Here is a 21,261-nt window from a genome sequence, read left to right on the forward strand (position 1 = left end):
CAAGTATATATTAAAAAATTCTGAACACCAAATATAGTGAAAATGTGATATGGATATACCTTTGCATTTAACTCCACAGTGGATCTGCAGGCATCAAACCAATCTCATACAGGGAACTCTGAAGAAATATTTGAAAATCAGTAGACCAAATTTTAATTATTCATGTGTACTGCCTAATTTTTAAATGATACATGCTAAATTTAAGATTCTAATATATTTCTTTGTTAATGTGCAGGAACATCTAAACCTGAAACTTTTTATTTAAAAATTAAGCTGAATTTCAGTGAAACAAAATAATCCCATATGAATAACTCTCTTAAGTATAAAAGGTTTATTTTCTTTCTATACAACTGACTCAGTGAATTGAGCCTAAAAATTCCAAGGGGGAAAATGATTTAGGAAATAAATACAGAAAAAAAGGGCTAAATTTCCGTTATGATAGCTTCCAACCTGTTTTCAGCTCTGAATTTTAAAAACTGTTTACAAACGATGGGATGTATAATGTAACGCAGAAATCTTTTACAATTACAGAGTAATGAAAGAAATGTACTTTTCTTTTACAACAGGTCCCCTCTTACCAGACAGGCTAATTGTTTATGAGACAAATACTTCCACTCGATCTAGACATTCACAACTCTTATTAGCCAACTTGTTTTGTATTTGTTATTGACATCAATTAGCCTGAGTCATGAAACCAGACCACATTAAGGCGACACGTGGTCTCTAATTACTATTTTTAAAAGTCCACGTATTTCAAACTCCTCTCTCCTGCCATTGCTGGGCTGTTTTCCCCTTGGAGGATTTGGTCTCCACAGCATTTATTCATTAGATGGCAGTTCCAGGAAAGTCTCGCTTTGGGAAAACCTATTTTCAGGAACATTCAAGATACCGCGGAGGAGAATTGGGCTTGGTGCTGGGTTTTAGTCACTTACGTAGCAAACGAAGCAAGAGGGACGTGCCCGGGAGGACCCGAGGCAGGTGCGGGTGGGTTTCCGCAGTGGCCACTGATTTCGGGTGCGTGCGGCGTGCTCTCGGGTCGGGACCAGAGCCAGGAGACACATTCGGGCCCGGCCCCCGGCCCCCTACACCCTCCTCGGGGGCCCCTCGGACACGCCCCCCCCCAGCCCCGGGGCCCCTCAGCCCNCCCCGGGCCGCTGCCGCCTTCAGCGTATTGTTTCCTTCGCCCTTGCTTTTGGAGGGGGAGCGAAGACTGAGTTTGAGACTTTTTTCTCTTCCTTTCCTTATTTTTTCTTTTTTCTTTTGAGAAGGGAATTTCGTCCTAAATAAAAGGAATGAAGTCCGGTTCCGGAGGAGGGTCCCCGACCTCGCTGTGGGGGCTCCTGTTTCTCTCCGCCACGCTCTTGCTCTGGCCGACGAGTGGAGAAAGTGAGTGTTTGCCCGCCGCCCGCGGCCACTGCGGGAACTTTTCCTCCGAGGGGCTGCGCCCTGTTTGCGAAACCCGAGTTGCCCCGTCGCAGCTGTCGGGCCCCCGGGGTCGGGAGCGGCGGGGCGGGGCGCGGCGCGGAGGGGCTCAGCCGAAGCCCGGAGCGTGCCCGGGCCCCAGTTCGTTTGGAGCCCGAGGGGCCCTCGCAGCGCATCCCCGCGCGGGAAGGGCCTCGGGGACTTTCTCTTTCGCCGTCCCAAGAGCCCTGTCCCACCGCCTGAGGGGTGGGCAGCGCTCACTCCCGGGCGTCCCGGTGGCCGGCCTAGACGCGGGGACTCGGTAGGGAAGTTGGTACCACGGCGGGCCCCGCAACCCCAATCTACCGAGCCCCTCACCTCGCCCCTCCCCGGCGCTCGGGCCGGTCCGCGCACAGGTTGACCCCCGCGCGGCGCGCAGACATTGATGACGGCACCTGTGGCCGCGCCGCGTGTTCGCTGCTGGGGCAGACTTGGTGCCCGGTGGCGGGGAGCTGCCCGGCCCACGGGGTGCACATTGCCCTCGAGGGGGAGGTACCCCGCAGAGAGGCCCCGAAACCGCAAGATACGTTTCTGAACTTGCCGGCGCGGCCTCTCGTCGCTCTGTGTGCTTTACCACTCGGGTCCCTGGCCTTCCCTGTCATTTTGGCTCACTCCGCGTCGGGATACCTGCCCCCAGCATCCCGGGCTGCTACGTGCGGGTGGGGGGACCGTTCCCGGCACAGCCCCTGGGGAAGTGCAAGGTCGGGGATCTCCAGCCTGGCTCTTCTGGGGATCGCGACTGGGCCCCCAGTTCAGAAGGTTCTGGGACCGTCTCCCAGTTTCTGTCCAGCTCGTGGACGCCTCTTCTCCTCCTTTAGGGGGAGGGCGTGCTGTAGCGGGGGAAGCGTCCGAGTGTGCGTTAGTGGTGCACGGTCGGAGCCGACATGCCTTTCCACACACGTGCTCGCAACGCGGTGTGTAGCTGCCGCCACACGGCCGCTCGGGGACATCTAGACGCCAGGTCCTGGCGAGAGGTGTCGTGCGCTGTCATTTAAGGGTCGCCAGGATCTGTTTGGTTTTGCGAGCTCGCAGCCCTGGCCTTGGTTTTGTTGTGGCCAGAGCTGTGCTGCACTCCCTCCGCCCGCCCCGCACTCCCTTTGTACATAGTTAACAAGCAGTGTCGCTCCACAGTCGCCGTCGCTTGCAATCTGATAGCTTTTGTTTTGGTGGCGTCGGGTAGGGGTAGGTGGGGAAGCGCGGGGACGCAGGGAGTGAGAGCTCCCCACGGTGTGCGAAGGCAGGAGAAGGAGGGGGTTTTATTCTCGAAAAATTAAAGCGTGGCTTACTGGTACATTCGAGGTGGTGGGGTAATCTGAACACGATTAAAAGTTTAAATGCAGTCGTAGAACGGGCGGGGAGCGGTGAGGGCGTGTTTGGTGAGTAATGTTTGTTGAGGGTATGCAGGTGGTGACGGTTAACTTTGAAAAATCACGATTGAGCTTTGAAGTGTGAGGGGGAGAAACAGGAGGCAGCGGGGGCTGTGTGGCCCCATTACAGGGGCGATTCAGAAAGGCTGTTTCTATAAGCAAATCCTTCCTAAACGTCTTGTAAGAAATGAGTCCGTTATGAAGAAAGAACAGATCTTTATAGAATTAGCGCGTTTACTGCACAGAGTAAGACGCAGACTGGGGCCGGACCTTCCACGAATCTGGGCTCTCTGCGCCCTGTTTGCGAAACCCGAGTTGCCCCGTCGCAGCTGTCGGGCCCCCGGGGTCGGGAGCGGCGGGGCGGGGCGCGGCGCGGAGGGGCTCAGCCGAAGCCCGGAGCGTGCCCGGGCCCCAGTTCGTTTGGAGCCCGAGGGGCCCTCGCAGCGCATCCCCGCGCGGGAAGGGCCTCGGGGACTTTCTCTTTCGCCGTCCCAAGAGCCCTGTCCCACCGCCTGAGGGGTGGGCAGCGCTCACTCCCGGGCGTCCCGGTGGCCGGCCTAGACGCGGGGACTCGGTAGGGAAGTTGGTACCACGGCGGGCCCCGCAACCCCAATCTACCGAGCCCCTCACCTCGCCCCTCCCCGGCGCTCGGGCCGGTCCGCGCACAGGTTGACCCCCGCGCGGCGCGCAGACATTGATGACGGCACCTGTGGCCGCGCCGCGTGTTCGCTGCTGGGGCAGACTTGGTGCCCGGTGGCGGGGAGCTGCCCGGCCCACGGGGTGCACATTGCCCTCGAGGGGGAGGTACCCCGCAGAGAGGCCCCGAAACCGCAAGATACGTTTCTGAACTTGCCGGCGCGGCCTCTCGTCGCTCTGTGTGCTTTACCACTCGGGTCCCTGGCCTTCCCTGTCATTTTGGCTCACTCCGCGTCGGGATACCTGCCCCCAGCATCCCGGGCTGCTACGTGCGGGTGGGGGGACCGTTCCCGGCACAGCCCCTGGGGAAGTGCAAGGTCGGGGATCTCCAGCCTGGCTCTTCTGGGGATCGCGACTGGGCCCCCAGTTCAGAAGGTTCTGGGACCGTCTCCCAGTTTCTGTCCAGCTCGTGGACGCCTCTTCTCCTCCTTTAGGGGGAGGGCGTGCTGTAGCGGGGGAAGCGTCCGAGTGTGCGTTAGTGGTGCACGGTCGGAGCCGACATGCCTTTCCACACACGTGCTCGCAACGCGGTGTGTAGCTGCCGCCACACGGCCGCTCGGGGACATCTAGACGCCAGGTCCTGGCGAGAGGTGTCGTGCGCTGTCATTTAAGGGTCGCCAGGATCTGTTTGGTTTTGCGAGCTCGCAGCCCTGGCCTTGGTTTTGTTGTGGCCAGAGCTGTGCTGCACTCCCTCCGCCCGCCCCGCACTCCCTTTGTACATAGTTAACAAGCAGTGTCGCTCCACAGTCGCCGTCGCTTGCAATCTGATAGCTTTTGTTTTGGTGGCGTCGGGTAGGGGTAGGTGGGGAAGCGCGGGGACGCAGGGAGTGAGAGCTCCCCACGGTGTGCGAAGGCAGGAGAAGGAGGGGGTTTTATTCTCGAAAAATTAAAGCGTGGCTTACTGGTACATTCGAGGTGGTGGGGTAATCTGAACACGATTAAAAGTTTAAATGCAGTCGTAGAACGGGCGGGGAGCGGTGAGGGCGTGTTTGGTGAGTAATGTTTGTTGAGGGTATGCAGGTGGTGACGGTTAACTTTGAAAAATCACGATTGAGCTTTGAAGTGTGAGGGGGAGAAACAGGAGGCAGCGGGGGCTGTGTGGCCCCATTACAGGGGCGATTCAGAAAGGCTGTTTCTATAAGCAAATCCTTCCTAAACGTCTTGTAAGAAATGAGTCCGTTATGAAGAAAGAACAGATCTTTATAGAATTAGCGCGTTTACTGCACAGAGTAAGACGCAGACTGGGGCCGGACCTTCCACGAATCTGGGCTCTCCTGCTCTTTGTTTTCTAAACTTCCAGCACACTGGATTGGGCGGAGGGCTTCCGGCTCCCTTCTGCTAAGGCATTTAGGTGGCGTTTGGGGCACAGAGGGGGGATTTCTAGTCTTTAAAAGCTAAATATAGTTGAGGAGACACCGGAGTGCTAATCCATTTTATTATGGCATGTTATTGAATTATGTAGTTTCTTTAGTTTTATTACTTAATGTTAGTAAAGTTCTGAAGTTCAGAATAGCAGTGATGGCCTTGCTTCTCCATGTCGGGCATTTTAAAATAGGATGTCTTGCTGAGAGCGTTCTTCACGAAGAATATTCTTTGTGAAAGGCCGTTCTCTTCTTGAGAACACAGACAGGAAGGGAAGGGGTATTTTAATGTACGTTTTTAATCCCGTGATGCCAGAGCTTTTCCCGAGGATCCCTTTTAAAATGGTTAGTTCCTTAAAAAACCTGATGGATAGCCAGAGGGCACCCCAAATCCTGATTATGGTTTGCTGAAGTCCTGATTAGGTACCTGTCCCTCCCTCCATCTCTGAAGTTTTGAGGATTAAATGATAACGCATATGAATATGCGTTCAATTTTTAGTTGGAAGAGTGCTGGGCCACTTAACTCTGACAGAAATAAGTTACTGAGTCCTGTCAGAGATGAGCGTTCTTTCCACTGTTGTCTAGTGTGTGATAAAGATTCAGGTATTGTTGGTTCACTTGCAGGTATTTCACTGGCATTCAGAATTAAGTCTTTCCCCTTTGAATGTTACAGCAGTAGGGAGAATGTTTTATCTTAGAACATTTTTTGAAGCAGATGCAGTCATATGCATTTGTTTTTTATCACTGTAATGTGAACAGAGCATCTAAGTAAGGGAGGTTTGGAAGTTAAGGGGTGATGGCTGTTTTCTTTTTTAGAATCAGTGTGCACTTTATTGTGGCCACCTCCTTAAAAGGTTTCAGTTATCTTTCTGCCCCAGGCACAGTCACATCCTATTGTCAGAAAAATGTAGGTATGTGAAATGTTGGTATTTAAAGTTAGTGTTTTATTACCATAAGGAGAATCAAGAATGAGAACTTTTGAAAGAACCTAAATAGCAAATTATAGTTTAGACTCTCTAGAAGGAAATAGCAAGTAAACTATATTTTGTAAAGGGGTTGGGTGTGGGTCAGGATTTGAAGTTTAAAAAGTCGAATGTTTTATTTGTCAAAAGGCTTAGAAAAGTCTAACTCAAAGAAGTATGCTAAGGTTGAATAGATGAACCTTCAAAACATTGCAAAAAGTGAAAGAAGTGATTCCATTTATATGAAATGCCCAGAATAAGCAAATCCATAGAGACGGAAAGTAGATTAGTGGTTGCCAGGGGCTGGGGGAGGATAGAATGGGAAGTGACTGTTAATGGGTACAGGGTTTCTTTTTGGGGTGATGAAAATGTTCTAAAATTAGTTTGTGGTAATGGTTGCACAACTCTTAATATACTAAAAACCATTGAACTGTATGCTTTAAATCAGCGACTTTTACAGTATGTGAATTATATCTCAAACTTTTTTAAAAAAATGTGAGAGTGCTAAGGTTGAAAAGAATGCATTATTGCTATCTTGGGCATAAAATTAGATTAAAGTTTTTTTCATTTATAAGTTTTTTGGATCCATGAATTACAGCAATAGAACAAACTGATATTTAAAGCTGTAACAACAGGGATTCAGTGCCATAAGAGACAAGGACAAGCAGGAAAAAAAGAATCTTATTTCTGCATAGCTCAAGTTAAGGATTGAGGGGTTGGATTAAAAAAGAACACAAATGCTAGTGAAAGTCAGATTTTTGAAGATAAAATCTTCCACTGAATTTGAAATGATGTTGGTCTTTTCAAGATAAAGTTAGAGGTTAGGAGCTGAGCCTGAATGGCTGTTTGTATTTCCAATTTTATCATGTATGTTTTCCAACAAAGAAATAATGTGCTGTTTTAATATGGTAAAGAATTTCCAGTCTCTTTTTTGATATGCCGTATTAACCACAAGTGGTTATAAAGAGGAAGGATGAACTGTTCATTTTAATGTGGTGTTTTTTTCTTTGTTGCTTATTTCTGAAGTAGCTCCAGAATCTGAGCAGAAGGAATCTTTGTAGGAAACAGCAGTTGTTTCAGGCACATAGTGATTTTTATTTAAAAATTAAAATTTCCTACAGAACAAAAGATTTTAAAATATGGCAAAGGTATTTTTGTTTTTAAGCGATTGCGCCTTTATCCAAATTTACCTTGGCCTTTCAATAGGAAAAGATCTGGAGATTAGTTGTTTACATATTTGATTTTGTTCTTTGTCTAGCGCAGAGTTTACTAATAAAAATGTTTCCTGCCCTTCCTATTGTTGCAAGATCTGGGCAGTAATGAAAACTGTATCATTTTCACTTGTTGCTTTAGTTTTGTCAAGGGGATCCCTCAAGGGAAGGTTGTTTCCTTTTTAATCTGGTTTTATTTGTTTTGTAAGAATGAGCTATAGGAAGCAACTGAATCCACCTAGCACTTATTGAGCACCTACTGTGTGAAAGCTGACCTTGTGTTAGGCAGTGCGTGATCCTGCAGAGAAAGAGAACTTTGCTTTTGTCTTTAGGGCATCTTATATCCTCTTGCATGAAATGAAGTTATTTGAAAATTCAGATTTTTCCTTAGACTCAGCATAGGATGCACAGTTTTCAAATAGACAGCTGGCACATTTTAAAGACCCTTTAAAAACATTTCTGTAGACTTAAGACATGAAGTAAACCAGTGTTATTGTTCTTCTGAAAGCCTGTGCTGCACCTTTTTGCCTTATTAATACTTTCCCTCTTATTGAAACATCCATGTAGGCCATGACATACAGGCGATGTTTTCCCATCTCAACCGGCAGCACTGCCAGTCTTTATAAGACTGGTTGGTTATTGGTTATGACAATTGTGATTGAAAATGTGCAGTGTTGTAGTTGCCTTTTGCCAAACCTTTAGGAGTCACAGGTGTTTGCTTGAATGTTGGATGGCATATTTTGAGTTGTAAGAAAGATGGGACTTATTTCAGACATTTTCTGGATTTGCACCTTTCTGGAAATCACTAGGAAACATTAATAATTTCAGGGCTTTTTATAGCTTAAAAATAACTTGTTTTTGAAAGTGTGAGGGGGTAAGAATGAGATTGAAGAGGCAATTAAATCCTGAAAGTTTTTTGGGTTTTTTTTTTCCTAATTGTAAAGCATACTAGACATGTTTCTCTCTGGGTTGTGATTTTCTTCGATTTGTTTTCAAAACTCATTTAAAAATCAACCCTAGTTCATAGAAGAGGTATTTGTGCCCGCAGGCCAGCTTGCTTTGAACTGCTTTTCTTAGCCAACTTATGACAGGTGCTATCTGAGTCCAAGAGAAGAACTCTTCTCAATTGTACTAAATATATAATAGTTGCACACATGGAAAGGATATAGTTTCCTGATTTCTCTGTCTGCGATGTTCTGAAAGCAAATTCTGGACACTCTAAAGACAAATAATGATGCATTTTGAGCCCTCCCAGAAAATGGTATTTTCTTTAGATTAGCAAGAGGAAGTTTTCCAGTTATTTGTAAAGATGTTATTTGGCTTAAACTAAGCTGGGGGTGGGGGACGGTCCCAATATTTGTGGACATTGAGATCTGTTTACATTTAGGGAGCATAACTGATTTCCGGTATTTGGAAAGATTAAAACTTTGAAATATGTACACATCCCTCACCTCTTCACCCCCACCTTCAAGGATCTGTACAAGAATGGATTCGTTCTGAGGAAAGGGCAATTGTTTGGTGTATAAAATGGCTAGTAAACACAGGATCTTTAAAGACAATGTAGGTTGTTATCTCAGCAGATGCATATTCCCTTGGCATGGTAAAGCTTGTTTCTTTTGTTAAGTTGCTTTGGTTTTATTTGGCTTAAAATATTAACATTATCTTTGATTTTGAGACTTGGACTTTTGAAGACTAAATCGTTTTCTATGAGTAAATGGTCAGTTTTACTCATGTTTTAAAGTCCTAGACAATCATTTTTGAAGATTTCCCTGCTTTTTTTGCTTATACCGATTTCATTTATATCTTACTAAATTAACTTCAAAATATTAAGGAAACTATGATTCAAGTGACATGACTAAAAAATACTAAGGAAAGATTGATATTTCTTTACTTGAATTGAGAAATAGTTGTTTTTTTCTCCCTCATTATTTTTTTTTTCTTTTGGTGGCTGGCTGATCTGGGGATCTGAACCCTTGACCTTGGTGTTAAAACACAGCTCTCTAACCAAAAAATACATTTTTGAGTACTTATCGGGCTTAATTCTTCAGGTTTAAAAATACTTTCTGATACTACAAAATATCTTGCCATAAGTTTTTTAAAGTATGAATCGAGCTATAGAAATTACTGCTGTGTTTACTTTAAAGAAACAAACTTAGCAAGGCTTTAATTTTTTTTTTTTTCTGTCCCGACTACAAGGAGTTTTAAACTTACATGTTGCTATTGAGATTTTACTGGAACACAAAAGAGAAAATGGTGCGGGATGAGTGTTGCTGTTGTTTATGAGTGGAAAAAGTAGGCGGGGATGCAGGGACTGCCTTTGTTCTCATATTTATCCTCAGCTTGGGTAGTGTTGGTGATGGCTTAGTTTATCAGTTGTTGGGGGATGTGTCCATGGAGCTCACTAACTTCGTCCCGCCTATGACGGCTGAAGGTCTTGAAGCTTACACTTTATTTGGAATAGCTGGGTGGTAGCCACATAAGGAAAGTGTGCATGTATGTGAATGGTGCCATCTCCTCCTGCAGAGGTAGCTGTGCCTGTCTTAAAATGCTCACATTGTAATAGTCTGAAAGACTTTTTAAAATTTCTGTTTTGGAGAAAGTAGTCTATTACTAGTCCAGAAAGTTCTTGGGAGGGAGGAGTTTGAAACTTTATTCTTTTATCTCACTCCTCCCTCTCTTAGCCCCCTTATTTAACACAGGCCTCTACTTCAGTAAGTTACATAATATAATAAGAATGCCATTTGTTCAAAATTGTGTGTGTATCTCCAGCCCTCCATCCAAATTCTGACAGTTTGAAGTAATGTACATTGTTGTTGCTGTTTTATGTACTTTTCTTTGACCACTTTCTAACATGACTTTCTTTAAACTGGGTTTGGAATTATTTGTCAATTTAAAAAGCTTACTGTTTTTAAAATTACTCTTTACATGGGAGAACAAATATATTTTGATGTTCTTAAAGCATATGTCTTGTAGAGCAGAACTTTAAAATTTATCTGAGACTTTTTGAATGCTTACTTTCAGCTTGTTCTCTAATGTAAAATATTGTCAGTGGTTTGTCTCTATAAAATTAATTATTGGGAATACATGTTTGACTAGGTAAATGAGACATCAACAGTTGGAGTCAGGTAGATTTTAGTTCGTAGCACTTGAGGGAACAGAAGTTTGATGATGATTAGGGAGAGATGAATTGATGTATAACAGTTTTTCAGTTTTCCCCAAATGTGAAGTCTCTTTGTGAAGTTTGATAACTTCCTGGAAAAACTGGGAAGCATGGAGATAAATTCCAGGTCAAAGCCTATGATCCAGTTCAGTGCATCATCTTGCAAAGAGTTTTCTGTGTCATTAGCTGTTAATTATACTTAGATCGTAAAATCCTCATCAGTTGTGTGTGTATTTATCCATGTCTTCTTGTATTTATCTTCTCCACCTAATTTCCCTGTGTCTCATTGTACTGGGATAATACACAAATTCACAGACTCAGGACTTGAAAGAGAAGCACAGATTGCTATGAAAACAAATGAACATGGAGAGAGACCAGCGGCAGAGGAAAATCTGCTGTGCAGCTTCCCTTAGTTCTGTCTGATTTCTGTGGATAATGAATTCACAGCATATGTTAGGTCACATGTATACTTTAATCACAGGAAATTCTTTTGTTAAAGTAACCTTTCTTGGTTGGGTAAAATATTTGGGATTTTCTTTCCAACATGTACCTTGATAAGATTTTCAACAACAAAGGTTGGCTTAGGATGGAATTGTTAGTTAAATTTCAGTTCTGTAGTCCGTCCTTTTCTGGGGAGACCTTTTCTGGGGAGACTGTTTAATTGAATGTTTCCTTTGTTACCTCACTGAGTCACTTAAAATAGCTCAGATTTTGGCTTTTCCCTGGTCCAGTCCAGACCTGCATCAACTCCTCTGAACCAGATCTGACTTCTGTGCCATCCCCTTGGTTTGATATACTTGCTGGCCCCAAATTCTCAGAATGTGCCTTCTGTGGTGCTGCATCGCAGTCTGAGAATCGACTCAGGTCTCTCATATTGGGCTGTAATAGGTCCTTAATAAGACTTTGCTGTAGGGATCCAGCCTTAATTCCCAGTACTCTGCAACACCTGTGCCTCAGCTTGATGATAAGTAAGCCACGCTATTCCTGTCTCCAAGTTTTTGCTCTTGCTGTTTCCATGGCCTGGAATGTTTTTCCTCTTTACTACTCTGCTACTTTCCCCAGTTCTCCAATACTGAATAGTCGGAGGTGCTACTCAAGAGCAGAGGAAGGCCACCTGGTTCTTGTTTCTCTTTAGCTGCGAGTTGGTTCTTTGGTCCTGAAAAAGTTATTTAACCTTTCTGAGTCTCAGCAGAAATTTGGGGTCTCAGAAGCTTCTCTTTTTCTCACCAAACAACAAAATAAAAACATTTGGGGGGAAATTTGATTTTTAAAAAAATTTCTTAGAATCTCTAAGTTTCAGGTAGATTTGTAAAATAGGAACAAGACTGTCTGACCGCATGATGCTAAGTCAGTTGGTTCCTTTCCTCCAAATACCTTTCTATGGCCTTAATAGGTCCGAGATGCCATCCTTTAATTTCTGACTCAGATTCCTTCTCTTTAATGAAGCCTTTTGTGATTTCCCTAACTTCTGTAAATCTGACTTTCCCCTCACTTCTTTTGAGTTCATAACCACTACTGTGCTTGTTAACAGTCTTGTTGCTTGACCGTGTCATATTATAAGAACAGTGGAAGCAAAGTGGCTGGTGTGATTCTCAGCTTCCCAAGTGCTAAGATCCCAGGCAAATTATTTAATCTTCCTGTGTCTCAGTTTCCTCATCTGTGAAACTATAATTTTACTAGAACCTACTTTATACATTTACTCATAAAAACTAAATGAATTAATACACACATCAAGTGCATAGAACAGCCTGGTACACATTAAGCCCTCACATTTTGCTGCTGCTGCTCTTATGGATGTGACATACTTGTACAGTTCTTTGGATAGTGCCAGAAATATAGGACACACTTGATATTCGAATGCCCTTGTAATTTAAATGTTTAGAGCCTGTCACATAGTAGGTGCTCAATAAATGTTTATTCTATAATAAAACTTTATTTTGCTGCGGTGCTTAAGAAGATGGGATTTTGGTTGTTAAATACAGCTGTCTGATTTTACCTTTTTTTTTTTTTCGGTAGACAGTGGCCAGCCCCTGCAGTTCACCTTCCATTTCAGAGATCTGTTCTTTCTCCCTCAATCCTTTCCTTTGTCAGTTTTTGCCAGTGCTTGAGAGGTGTCCAGTGTTCACTTTGCCCATCTCACCAATGCGTACACGCCATCTAGTGGCCAGAAATGAAATTCAGCGTCTTTGGTCACTGAATTAACAGTGCCCAAGGATGAAGATAGTGACCCTGTCGCCCACACCCTCAGATTTTGCTTTCTGGCTTGGTTCCTGGGAACTGATGGCAAGAACGTGTGGATACTGCAGGCTTCCATAGAAACCACTGGGCTGCAGTTTTATTTTTTTATTTTTTATTTTTATTTTTTTAAAAAAGATGACCGGTAAGGGGATCTTAACCCTTGACTTGGTGTTGTCAGTACCATGCTCTTCCAAGTGAGCTGACTGGCCATCCCTTTATAGGGATCTGAACCCATGGCCTTGGTGTTATCAGCACCACACTCTGCCAAGTGAGCCATGGGCTGGCTCTTGGGCTGCAGGTTTAAGTTAAGGTTACTCTACTGTGTCAGTGAGCTAGTGCGAGAGAATTAGGGTCTTCTTGAATGATGCAAACAAGCATACTACAGCTCGTTGGCAGAGTTGTTATGCCTAGTATGTCTTTTATAATTAGGGTTTTAGGATATTTTTACAGGACTTTCACAAATGAAAAGTTCTAAAATATTTGTTTTGAGGTTAAAGATTAAAAAACAAAAACAGCACTGATTCATTTTGAAAAACACAGCATGGTTTACCTTCCATTGCTCAATTTAAATATGTAGTAACACTTTAATTATCATTCTTATATGTGCTCCCTTGAGCTATTCTATGTAGTTAAGATGCTCACCAGCCAGAAATCCTAATGGGGAATAATTAATAAATACTTCCATTACTGGTGTTAGGTCCCACGTAGGCTGTATTTTGTTAGATAATTTTCTGTATTTGGTTTCATATTTTGTTGATATATTCAGAACCCACTTTCTCACTACCTTGGTGAGACTACACATAGTGTATAGGTGTTTCTTCAGTGTTACATGTCAGAAGCTTTAGATCACTTTCCCCGTGATTGCCTTTAGTTATTTTTAATTTGGAAACCATTTATTTGGCTAGAGCTTCAGCCTGTCTTCTCAGACATTCTGAACAGCTCCTTCAGCTGTTTTGGATGCAAGCTGTACTCAGTAATCTTTGCCTTGGCGAGTGGAAGCCCCTTTGCTTGGAATAACTATTACCAATTTGCCCTCTGGCACAACTCCTTTGAGAATTAGCTACAATTTCACTCTCTGGTGGCCTTGATTCTGCTTGTGGGATGGCTACTCTGACTTCATGCTCCGATGGTACTCTTTCTGTACCTCTGTTAGGGCATCTTCTCTATATTGTTTTCCCCCTCTGTTAGGGAGGGGAACGGTACCTTAGTCATCTTTGAATCCCCAGGACATGGCTCAGTTCCTGGCACATAGGAGGAGCTCAAGCAATAGAAGACTTTTTAAAGGGCTTACCTCCCCCCACCCCCACTCACTTGGAAGCACTCTTTATGTAAGACAAATTTCTTTTAATCCAGTAATTGTAGCTCTGCGAGCTGAAACATTTTATCACACAGTTACTGCTACATGGAACTTGAAAGCAATAAAATCATCTTTAAAATCATTGTTTCATTAGACTTTTTGCACCTTCAGGTGAATAAAAAGATTAAACTCCTGGAAAGGTCATTTGTGAGTCTAGCCTTGTGTCAAGATCACCTCACCCCTATGAAGGAGACCTCCTTCCATAAGTTCCCCATAGATAAGATTTAATGAATAATTCATCAGCACTGATTTGTGTTTGTAGTGTGCTGTAAACTGCGGTGGAGCTGAGCATCTGATTGAAGGTAGACATCCTCAGGCTGGGCTCTGTTGCGTCATTGTCTCCTGAGTGGCCTGTTGGAGAGGGCCAGGGTGGAACCTCAGGGGGCCGGGTGGATAACACCACCTCTGGAGCTGCTGACCACTCAAGCCTCTTTCTCCTGAATGACCAGGTGGGCCTGGGTCATTTCTCAGGCCCTTAGAACCTTCAGATCCTAAGACATGAGGCAGAGAGAGATGGAGATCTTAGGAAGTTTTGGTGGGAACCAGCAGAACCATTGTGAGCAGAATTTTACTTCTGTTTCTTGCGTTGTTTTCTTGGTGAGGACAGTAAACTTTTGCCTTGAATCCTGGCAGGCAAAGTAGCCAAGTCTTAAAGGTCTCTCATCACTTAAGTGTCCCCCACTCCCCCACTATTTCGGGTGCCAGTTAAGGCCTTTGACAGTCTCACCGTGGAGCCATTAGAGAAAGTGAATCCTTCTCCCTGCTCTCAGCTCCAACACAAGAAACTTTACTTGTCTGGGATGGTGTAAAGAGGACTCCTGAACTTAATAATTAACACCTAAAAAATTATCATTAAAGGCTTGGTACTCCTGAGGAGACTTGTGACGGGGGATTTTTTTTTTTTTTTTTGCAGAAAGTGTAAACATAATCATTTGAACCTGGTATGTTAATTTCAAGTGCAGCTTGTAAAAAAGCATCTTGTAAAAATCACCATGTGAGTGTTGAACTGGGTAGATTTGAACTCCCCTGGACAAGCCAGTGCAGCCTGGCATGTCTTTCATCTGCTCTCCTCTGTGGGGTTTGCATATGCACGGTGCTTCCCTTTGAAGCCATTTCCCCTTACTGTTCGCTGTCTCGTCTCAGATGCAGGGAGGTGTATTGGAAAGGGAGCTGTGGGCCTTAGTATCTCCATCTGTGATTTAGGACTATAATACTAGTCTCTCAGGGATGCTGTAAGGATTAGCAGTAATGTAACTAAGATCCCCAGCAGAAGTGGCACATAGAAAGCATCCTCCCCACATGTCCTGGTGGGCCCTCTATGGGGCTCCAGTCCTGGCATTGCCGCCACTCAAAGGATGGGTGTTGCCATATCTACAGCGAGGATTTGAGCCCAGGATCTCCCAGTCCCAGGTCAGCCTTTGGAACCACAATGTTGCAGGTGCCAGAAGAGAAGTTGTCTTTAACTAGGCTGGCTGTGATTCAAGGTTGTGTCCCCCACCTGAGGAGGATGGGTGGAAGTGAGTGGCGGGGAGGGTATGAAGCCGGTTTTGGTGTCAAGACGGTCTCTGTTCCATGGATAGCATATGAAAACTGTGTGTGCTGGGAAAACTCAAATACTGGTGCTCAGTAACAGGCAGTATGTGTTCAGTGCTCAATTATGGGATGCTGACTCAAGGTTCAGAGAAGTGTGTGGGCTGGAGCGGGTGGGGTCCTCGAGCTGCTGAGGAGCTTGAGTGGCATTAGGGAGGATTTCTGACTAGTGCGCCTGCAGCATTTGACTGTGAAGGCCCTAGGGGGACAGCGCCCAGGAGGGGCGGGAAGTGTGGTATGCAGGTGGCAGCATGCACACAGGGAGTGGAGGGTGGGCATGGGGTGGGGGGAGGAACTTGGCTGATGGGTGGAGCATGGGGAGCCTTGAAACCTTTGGAATGGTGCAGACCTGGTGAGAAGGGGGTTCTAGGATGGGATGGGGAGGGCAGAGATAGACACCCCAGTGTGGACCAGAAACGGCATAGAACAGTAGTGGGGTCAGGGAGGGATGCACCATGTGTAGACCTGAGACTGGGGAAGAAGGAACTGAGTGGACACTTTCCTGGCGAAGGAGGGATGAAGCCTGCAGTGTGAGGGGCTGGGCTGCTGGAGTAGGTAGTTGGGGTGCTGTGTAGAGGGAGGTCCCAGGGGATGGAAAGGCAGGACCTGTGTGGCCCCTGGTTGGCTGGAGGAGTGGTGGCAATAGCACAGTGAGCCTGGCACCTTCACAGAATGAGAACTCAAGGAGCATGCCTTAGTGAGGCCATTCATATGGCAAAATCCTTTGCAGACTGGGATTTAGCTTTTTGTTGTTGTTGTTGAGCTGCACTTGAAGAGTGGAGGAACTCTTACCTACTTTTGTTAGGGGCATCACAGGTACGTAATAAGGTCCAGAGCCAGGGTTAAAACCCATGGGGAGTAAACAGTCATCCAAATTTACTCTTCTCTAAAAAGAAAAGTGAAACCTTTTCAGGTGTGTGCTCTTGCCTTTCACTTGCTGGGGCACTGCCTTCTAACTTTCAAAGGGAATCCAGGCTAGAAATGACCCTTGTTTCCTTCTGAGCTGTGTCAGGCAGCCTGAGGCTGGCCCTGGGCTGGGCCGGTACAGTGGCCTCTGGCTCCCTGTGGCTGGGATGGGGGCTGGGGTAGGGGGCAGGCCCTGCTACCCTGCAGAGCTGGCCAGCCTGGCAGGGCTTTTTCCAGTGCTCACCGCACAAGTGGAGAGGAATGATTTGTTCATTGTTGGGGATGCCAACTTTGCGTCCAGGTCTGGGCTTTGCTACTGCTGCTTTTTGACTTGTATTGATTTATGTTTTTAAATTGACTGGACACATTGTAGTTCTTGATGAGAAGCAATTGCCAGTCCTTAGCCCAGGCTTAGTGCTACTAGCATGGTGCTGTCTGTTTTGCAACTGTAACTGTTTGTTTTCAGTGACACATAATATTAAAAAACAGGATAATGCAAGAGGCTTCCTGGGAGGGTGATATCATTTGGCCTATGGGCTTTTGTATTACTTTCTTGCTATCAGGATAGTGAATTCTGAATTTTAAATCATTTTTCACCTGTTCCAGCAAGCAGAGCTTAAGTATCTCAGGCAGTCTCTTGTTTTTTCCCAGTTGGAAAGTAGGCCTTCTACCTTGTTCCATAGGGCTTTCTCCCCAATCTTGTTTAATGGTCCTGATCCCCTTTTTAGATTAGAATTAGAGCTCAGAGCCAGATTTAGGAGACTGTCCATGGGTGTGCTTGGGGCACGTTGTTTATGCTCTCTGCTCCACTTTCCTCATCTATAAAATGGAAGATGATAATGGTGCACATCTAAGGATCGTTACAAGTACTTTGTGAGCGAGTGCATATAAATCCCTTAGAACTCAGTGCCTGTCATAAACACTAGGAGTTAGCTGATGTTAAGGATGGAGGAAATACACATTAGAAGGTATTTACTTCCTTAAAAGAAAAAAAATAGTAGTCTCCTGGGGGTGTATTGATTCTGATGTTTGCTCTTAGCTACATTTGATATTACTGACTGTTGAGTTAAGATACTGGTTCATTTTCCATGGGGAGAGTTTCACAAGTGCTCTGTTGGGGATAGAAATACACCTCCCTCCCTTCCTTCCTCCTGCTGTCCCTCCTGATACTGCTGCTACCTCGAGAGAAGGGGTGAAGCACCCTCCTCTTCCAGGAGATGATTTTCAGTGCCCTCTTAAGAAGGCTGATGTGTCAGGGTCCGTCACATATTCGTGTGAACTGTGTACGTCCTTTGCGCGTTCATTCTTTTCCTTCTTGAAGGATAGGTAGGTAATTGGAGGTCATGTGGCCTTATGGGGAAAAGCCAGGTCAAGTGTGGGAGGGGTGGGGGCGGGAATTATGTTCCCAGCCAAAGTTTAGGATGCAAGATTGGAAAAGCGTGGATCTATGTATCCAGAAAACTAATTAGGATATTCTAAATTGAGAGTGGAAAAAACTGAGAAGCTGTGCCCCTTGTAGATTGAGGGTTGCTTTCAGGGATGAGCGTCCTCAGAGACTGGGGCTCTGGGGCCGATAGAGAAGGAGAAGGCTTCAGTTGGGGTGAGAAGCCAGCCCCAGATTAGTAAATGTTTTGCAGGAGAGCTTTCTCCAGGACAACAAGGGGTAGCTGCCCTCTTACTCTGCTCCCTTGGGTTGTACAGGGTCTCTGTTTCCCCGGGACCAGAATTCAGATTTAGTACTGCTTAAGCAACTCATTTGGTGCGCTTGGGTGGTCTTGCTAGGGTGCCATGGCCTGTGGTAGTATTTCCAAGAGAAATGTGTTTTGAGCCCAGACCAGTTACTCAACCCGTTTAACAGTTCATAGTAAGTAATGGTACTGTTTACTTTTTGTGATAAGAGGTCTTTTAGGAACAGGAGTTAATTTGTTTGGTTTAAAATTTATTCTTTGAGGCCAGTAAGCACACTAAAAGATGCTGAGCATCACTAGTCATTGGTGAAATGCAAGTCAAGCCCACGATTGATATCACTTCACACCCATTAGTGTGGCTTTTGCTAAAAAAAAAAACCGACAATAACAAGAGAAATTGGTGCCTGGTGGGAATGTAAATGGCGCAGTCACTGTGGAAAATGCTTTGGCCTCAAAAAATGAAACGTACAATTGCTGTATGATCCAGCAGTTCCACGTCTGGGTATTTGCTCAAAAGAAGTGGAAGCAAGGACTGGAACAGATATTTGTACACCCATGTTCATGGCAGCACGCAATGATTTGTAATAGCCAAAAGGTAGAAGCAACCCAAATGTCCATCCATGGATAGTTGGATAAACAAATGTGTTATATCCATTCAATGGAATATTATTCAGCTTTAAAAAGGAAGGAAATTCTGACACATGCTGTAACAGGGATGAACTTTGAGGATATTATGCCTAGTGAAATAAGCCATTCACAAAAAGACATTCTGCATGATTCCATTTATATGAGGTTCTAGAGTCACCTTAAACAGAGAAAGTAGAATGTGGTTGCTAGGGACTGAGGGAGTTGTTTAATGGGTACAGAGTTTCAGTTTGGAAAGATGAAAAAGTTCTGGAGATGAATGGTGGTGATGGTTGCACAGCAATGTGAATGTACTTAATGCTGCAGAACTATACACTTAAATGGTTAAAGTGTTAAATTTTATGTTGTATATATTTTACCACAGTTTTTTTAAAAAATGCCTTGTTTCTTGATTGACTCAGCTGTGTGTACTGTGTGGGATAGTGGGGGAGACAAATTTGAGAAGACTAGTCCCTGACCATGGAGGCCACACCAGAGGGGCAAGTGCGTGTTGAGGGTGTTGTAGGTGCCATGGGATCAGAGTGGAGGAAGTGTAAGGTCAGGGTGGCTTCAGGGAAAGAAACACAGATTTGAGCTGAGTCACACGGGATGGGTCTGTTTTCCATAATGAGAGAATATCGCAAATAATGTCCTTTCAAAGAAAGCAAGTCGAGTTAAACTCTAATGCCATTGTAGTCACAAATGAAATTTATTGCTAATCAGCCATGTGACATGTAATTGCTTTTTCATTTTCTTATTTTTCCAGAAGAGAGATTTCTTTCAATGTTTGGTTCCCTCACTGATTATCCTGGAAGTTTTTCATTTGTCTTGACAGTTCAATTTTTTTATTGCAAACTGACTACCCTGTTCACATAGAGAGCCCTGAAGGAAAGGGATTGACCTCTGCAGGCAAGAATATGGGCATCTTCAAAGGCGAAAGGGCTGGAGCCTTTGCTTTTCAGATGAGGAAACTGAGGCTTCGAGAGATGTGTTGCGTGAAGTCACAGGACATGTGCTCCATGTTGAAGGCCAGGTCTGCCTGTCCACATTTCCAACAGATACTCTCCAGGTCCAGTTCTTTGTCCTTAGTTGTCACCCTCCAGTTTAACTAGGCGCCAGAGCTCAGGCCTGGACCTGCTGGATTCCAGATGGGACTGTGAGGTAACTGAGCCTGTCTGGCTGAGAGAGGACCTTTCTCCACCTCGCCCAGATGAGCAGCTCTTCTTGGTCTGGGATCTATGGGAGGAAGCTTGCTGCCAGCAGCTGGTCCATGTCTGGAAGTTTGGCTGGCATTTTCCCTGCGTCTCAGAAGCAATTCCCGAGTGACCACTCTTGTCTTCTCCTGGTCCTGCCACGACAGTTTTGGTTGCTTGTTTGTGTGCTTGTTTTTGCTTGGCCATCAGGCAGGAGGTATTGTCACATGACAGGAGGAATGTGCACTCCTTCCCTGGGTTTGGTGATGTGCTCTTACAGGGCTGCATGGATGTCTTAGCCAGCTCGGGCTGCCATGATGAATTACCATAGATTGGGTGGCTTAAGCAACATTTTTTTTTTTGTCCTTTTTGAGACCGGCCGAACTGCACTCAGCCAGTGAGCACTGTGAGCGCACCGGTCATCCCTATATAGGATCCGAACCCATCGCGGGAGCGCCACTGCGCTCCCAGCACCGCACTCTCCCGAGTGCGCCATGGGCTCGGCCCTAAACAACATATTTTATTTTTCACAGTTCTGGAGGCTGGAAGTCCAAGATCAAGGTGTCGAGCAATTCAGTTTCTGAGGAGGGCCCGTTTCTTGGCTTGCAGATGACAAATGTCTTCTCATTGTGTCCTCATGTGGCAGAGAGAGCAAGGGCTCTGGTCTCTTCCTTTTCATATAAGGGCACTGACCCCATCATGGGGACTCTACCTTCACGTCCTTATCTACATTTGATTCCCCCCTCTAATGCCCCACCTTTTAATACCATCCATCCCACTGGGGATTGGGACTTCAGCATATGAATTTGGGGGGACACAGCCATGCAGTCCGTAATGATGGAGTAATGAGCTGTAATTAAGGATTCTCAAGACCAGGACTCTGTTTATATATAAGTTCTTGGCTAATTCTGAGAGTTGGTTGCAGACTGATTTTTTAAACTCTAAGTGAAATCCAGTACCACTGAATTTGTGTTTTCAGGATGGCGCTAAGCACATTTACCTTCCTAACCAAATGCTGGAGATGTATAGTTTGTCTTCTGAGCACCCCATTGCTTTTCTTGAAGTCAGTGCAGTTTGAGAGGAACTCAATTATCGAGAAAGTTCACATGACCCCATTTCAGTACAATTAAGTTGCTTCTTTTAAACTCTGCAGGAGCTACATAGAGGGAAATTATACTCCAGGAGAGCTTAACTTTTACTTTTTGAAAACTCAGATCTATGTAAGTACATTCCTCCTCTCTCCCCAACTTGATGGCCAGGCTTCTATCAGATGCGTGGAATTTGGTTAAAAGTAGCTCCTCTTGACCCCTCCCCAGGTCTATTTTGTAAAGCTGACACCAGCATCAGTGTGTGGGAAGGGGATGCAACGGAAGACAGACGGCCCCTGCAGCCCACCTCAGGGCCCTTAGCGGTACTACTTTACCAGCAAATCCAGAAGGCTGGGGGA

General features: G+C 45.2%; 1 protein-coding gene across 2 annotated transcripts in view; it reads left to right on the forward strand.

Annotated features, from left to right (window-relative positions):
• The first annotated feature begins 1,262 nt into the window (after positions 1 to 1,262).
• Positions 1,263 to 21,261, forward strand: part of IGF1R (insulin-like growth factor 1 receptor) — a 284,737-nt gene continuing 264,738 nt past the window's right edge. The window contains exon 1 of one of the 2 annotated variants that reach the window (XM_008578554.1): positions 1,263 to 1,386. In XM_008578554.1, coding sequence (XP_008576776.1) covers positions 1,293 to 1,386 — 94 coding nt within the window. In that variant the 5' untranslated portion in view covers positions 1,263 to 1,292. The remainder of the gene's footprint in view (positions 1,387 to 21,261) is intronic. The other variant, XM_008578546.1, reaches the window with a different exon arrangement.

This window comes from Galeopterus variegatus, unplaced genomic scaffold (genome assembly GCF_000696425.1).
Source record: "Galeopterus variegatus unplaced genomic scaffold, G_variegatus-3.0.2 Scaffold75, whole genome shotgun sequence".
Classification (NCBI taxonomy): Eukaryota; Metazoa; Chordata; class Mammalia; order Dermoptera; family Cynocephalidae; genus Galeopterus; species Galeopterus variegatus.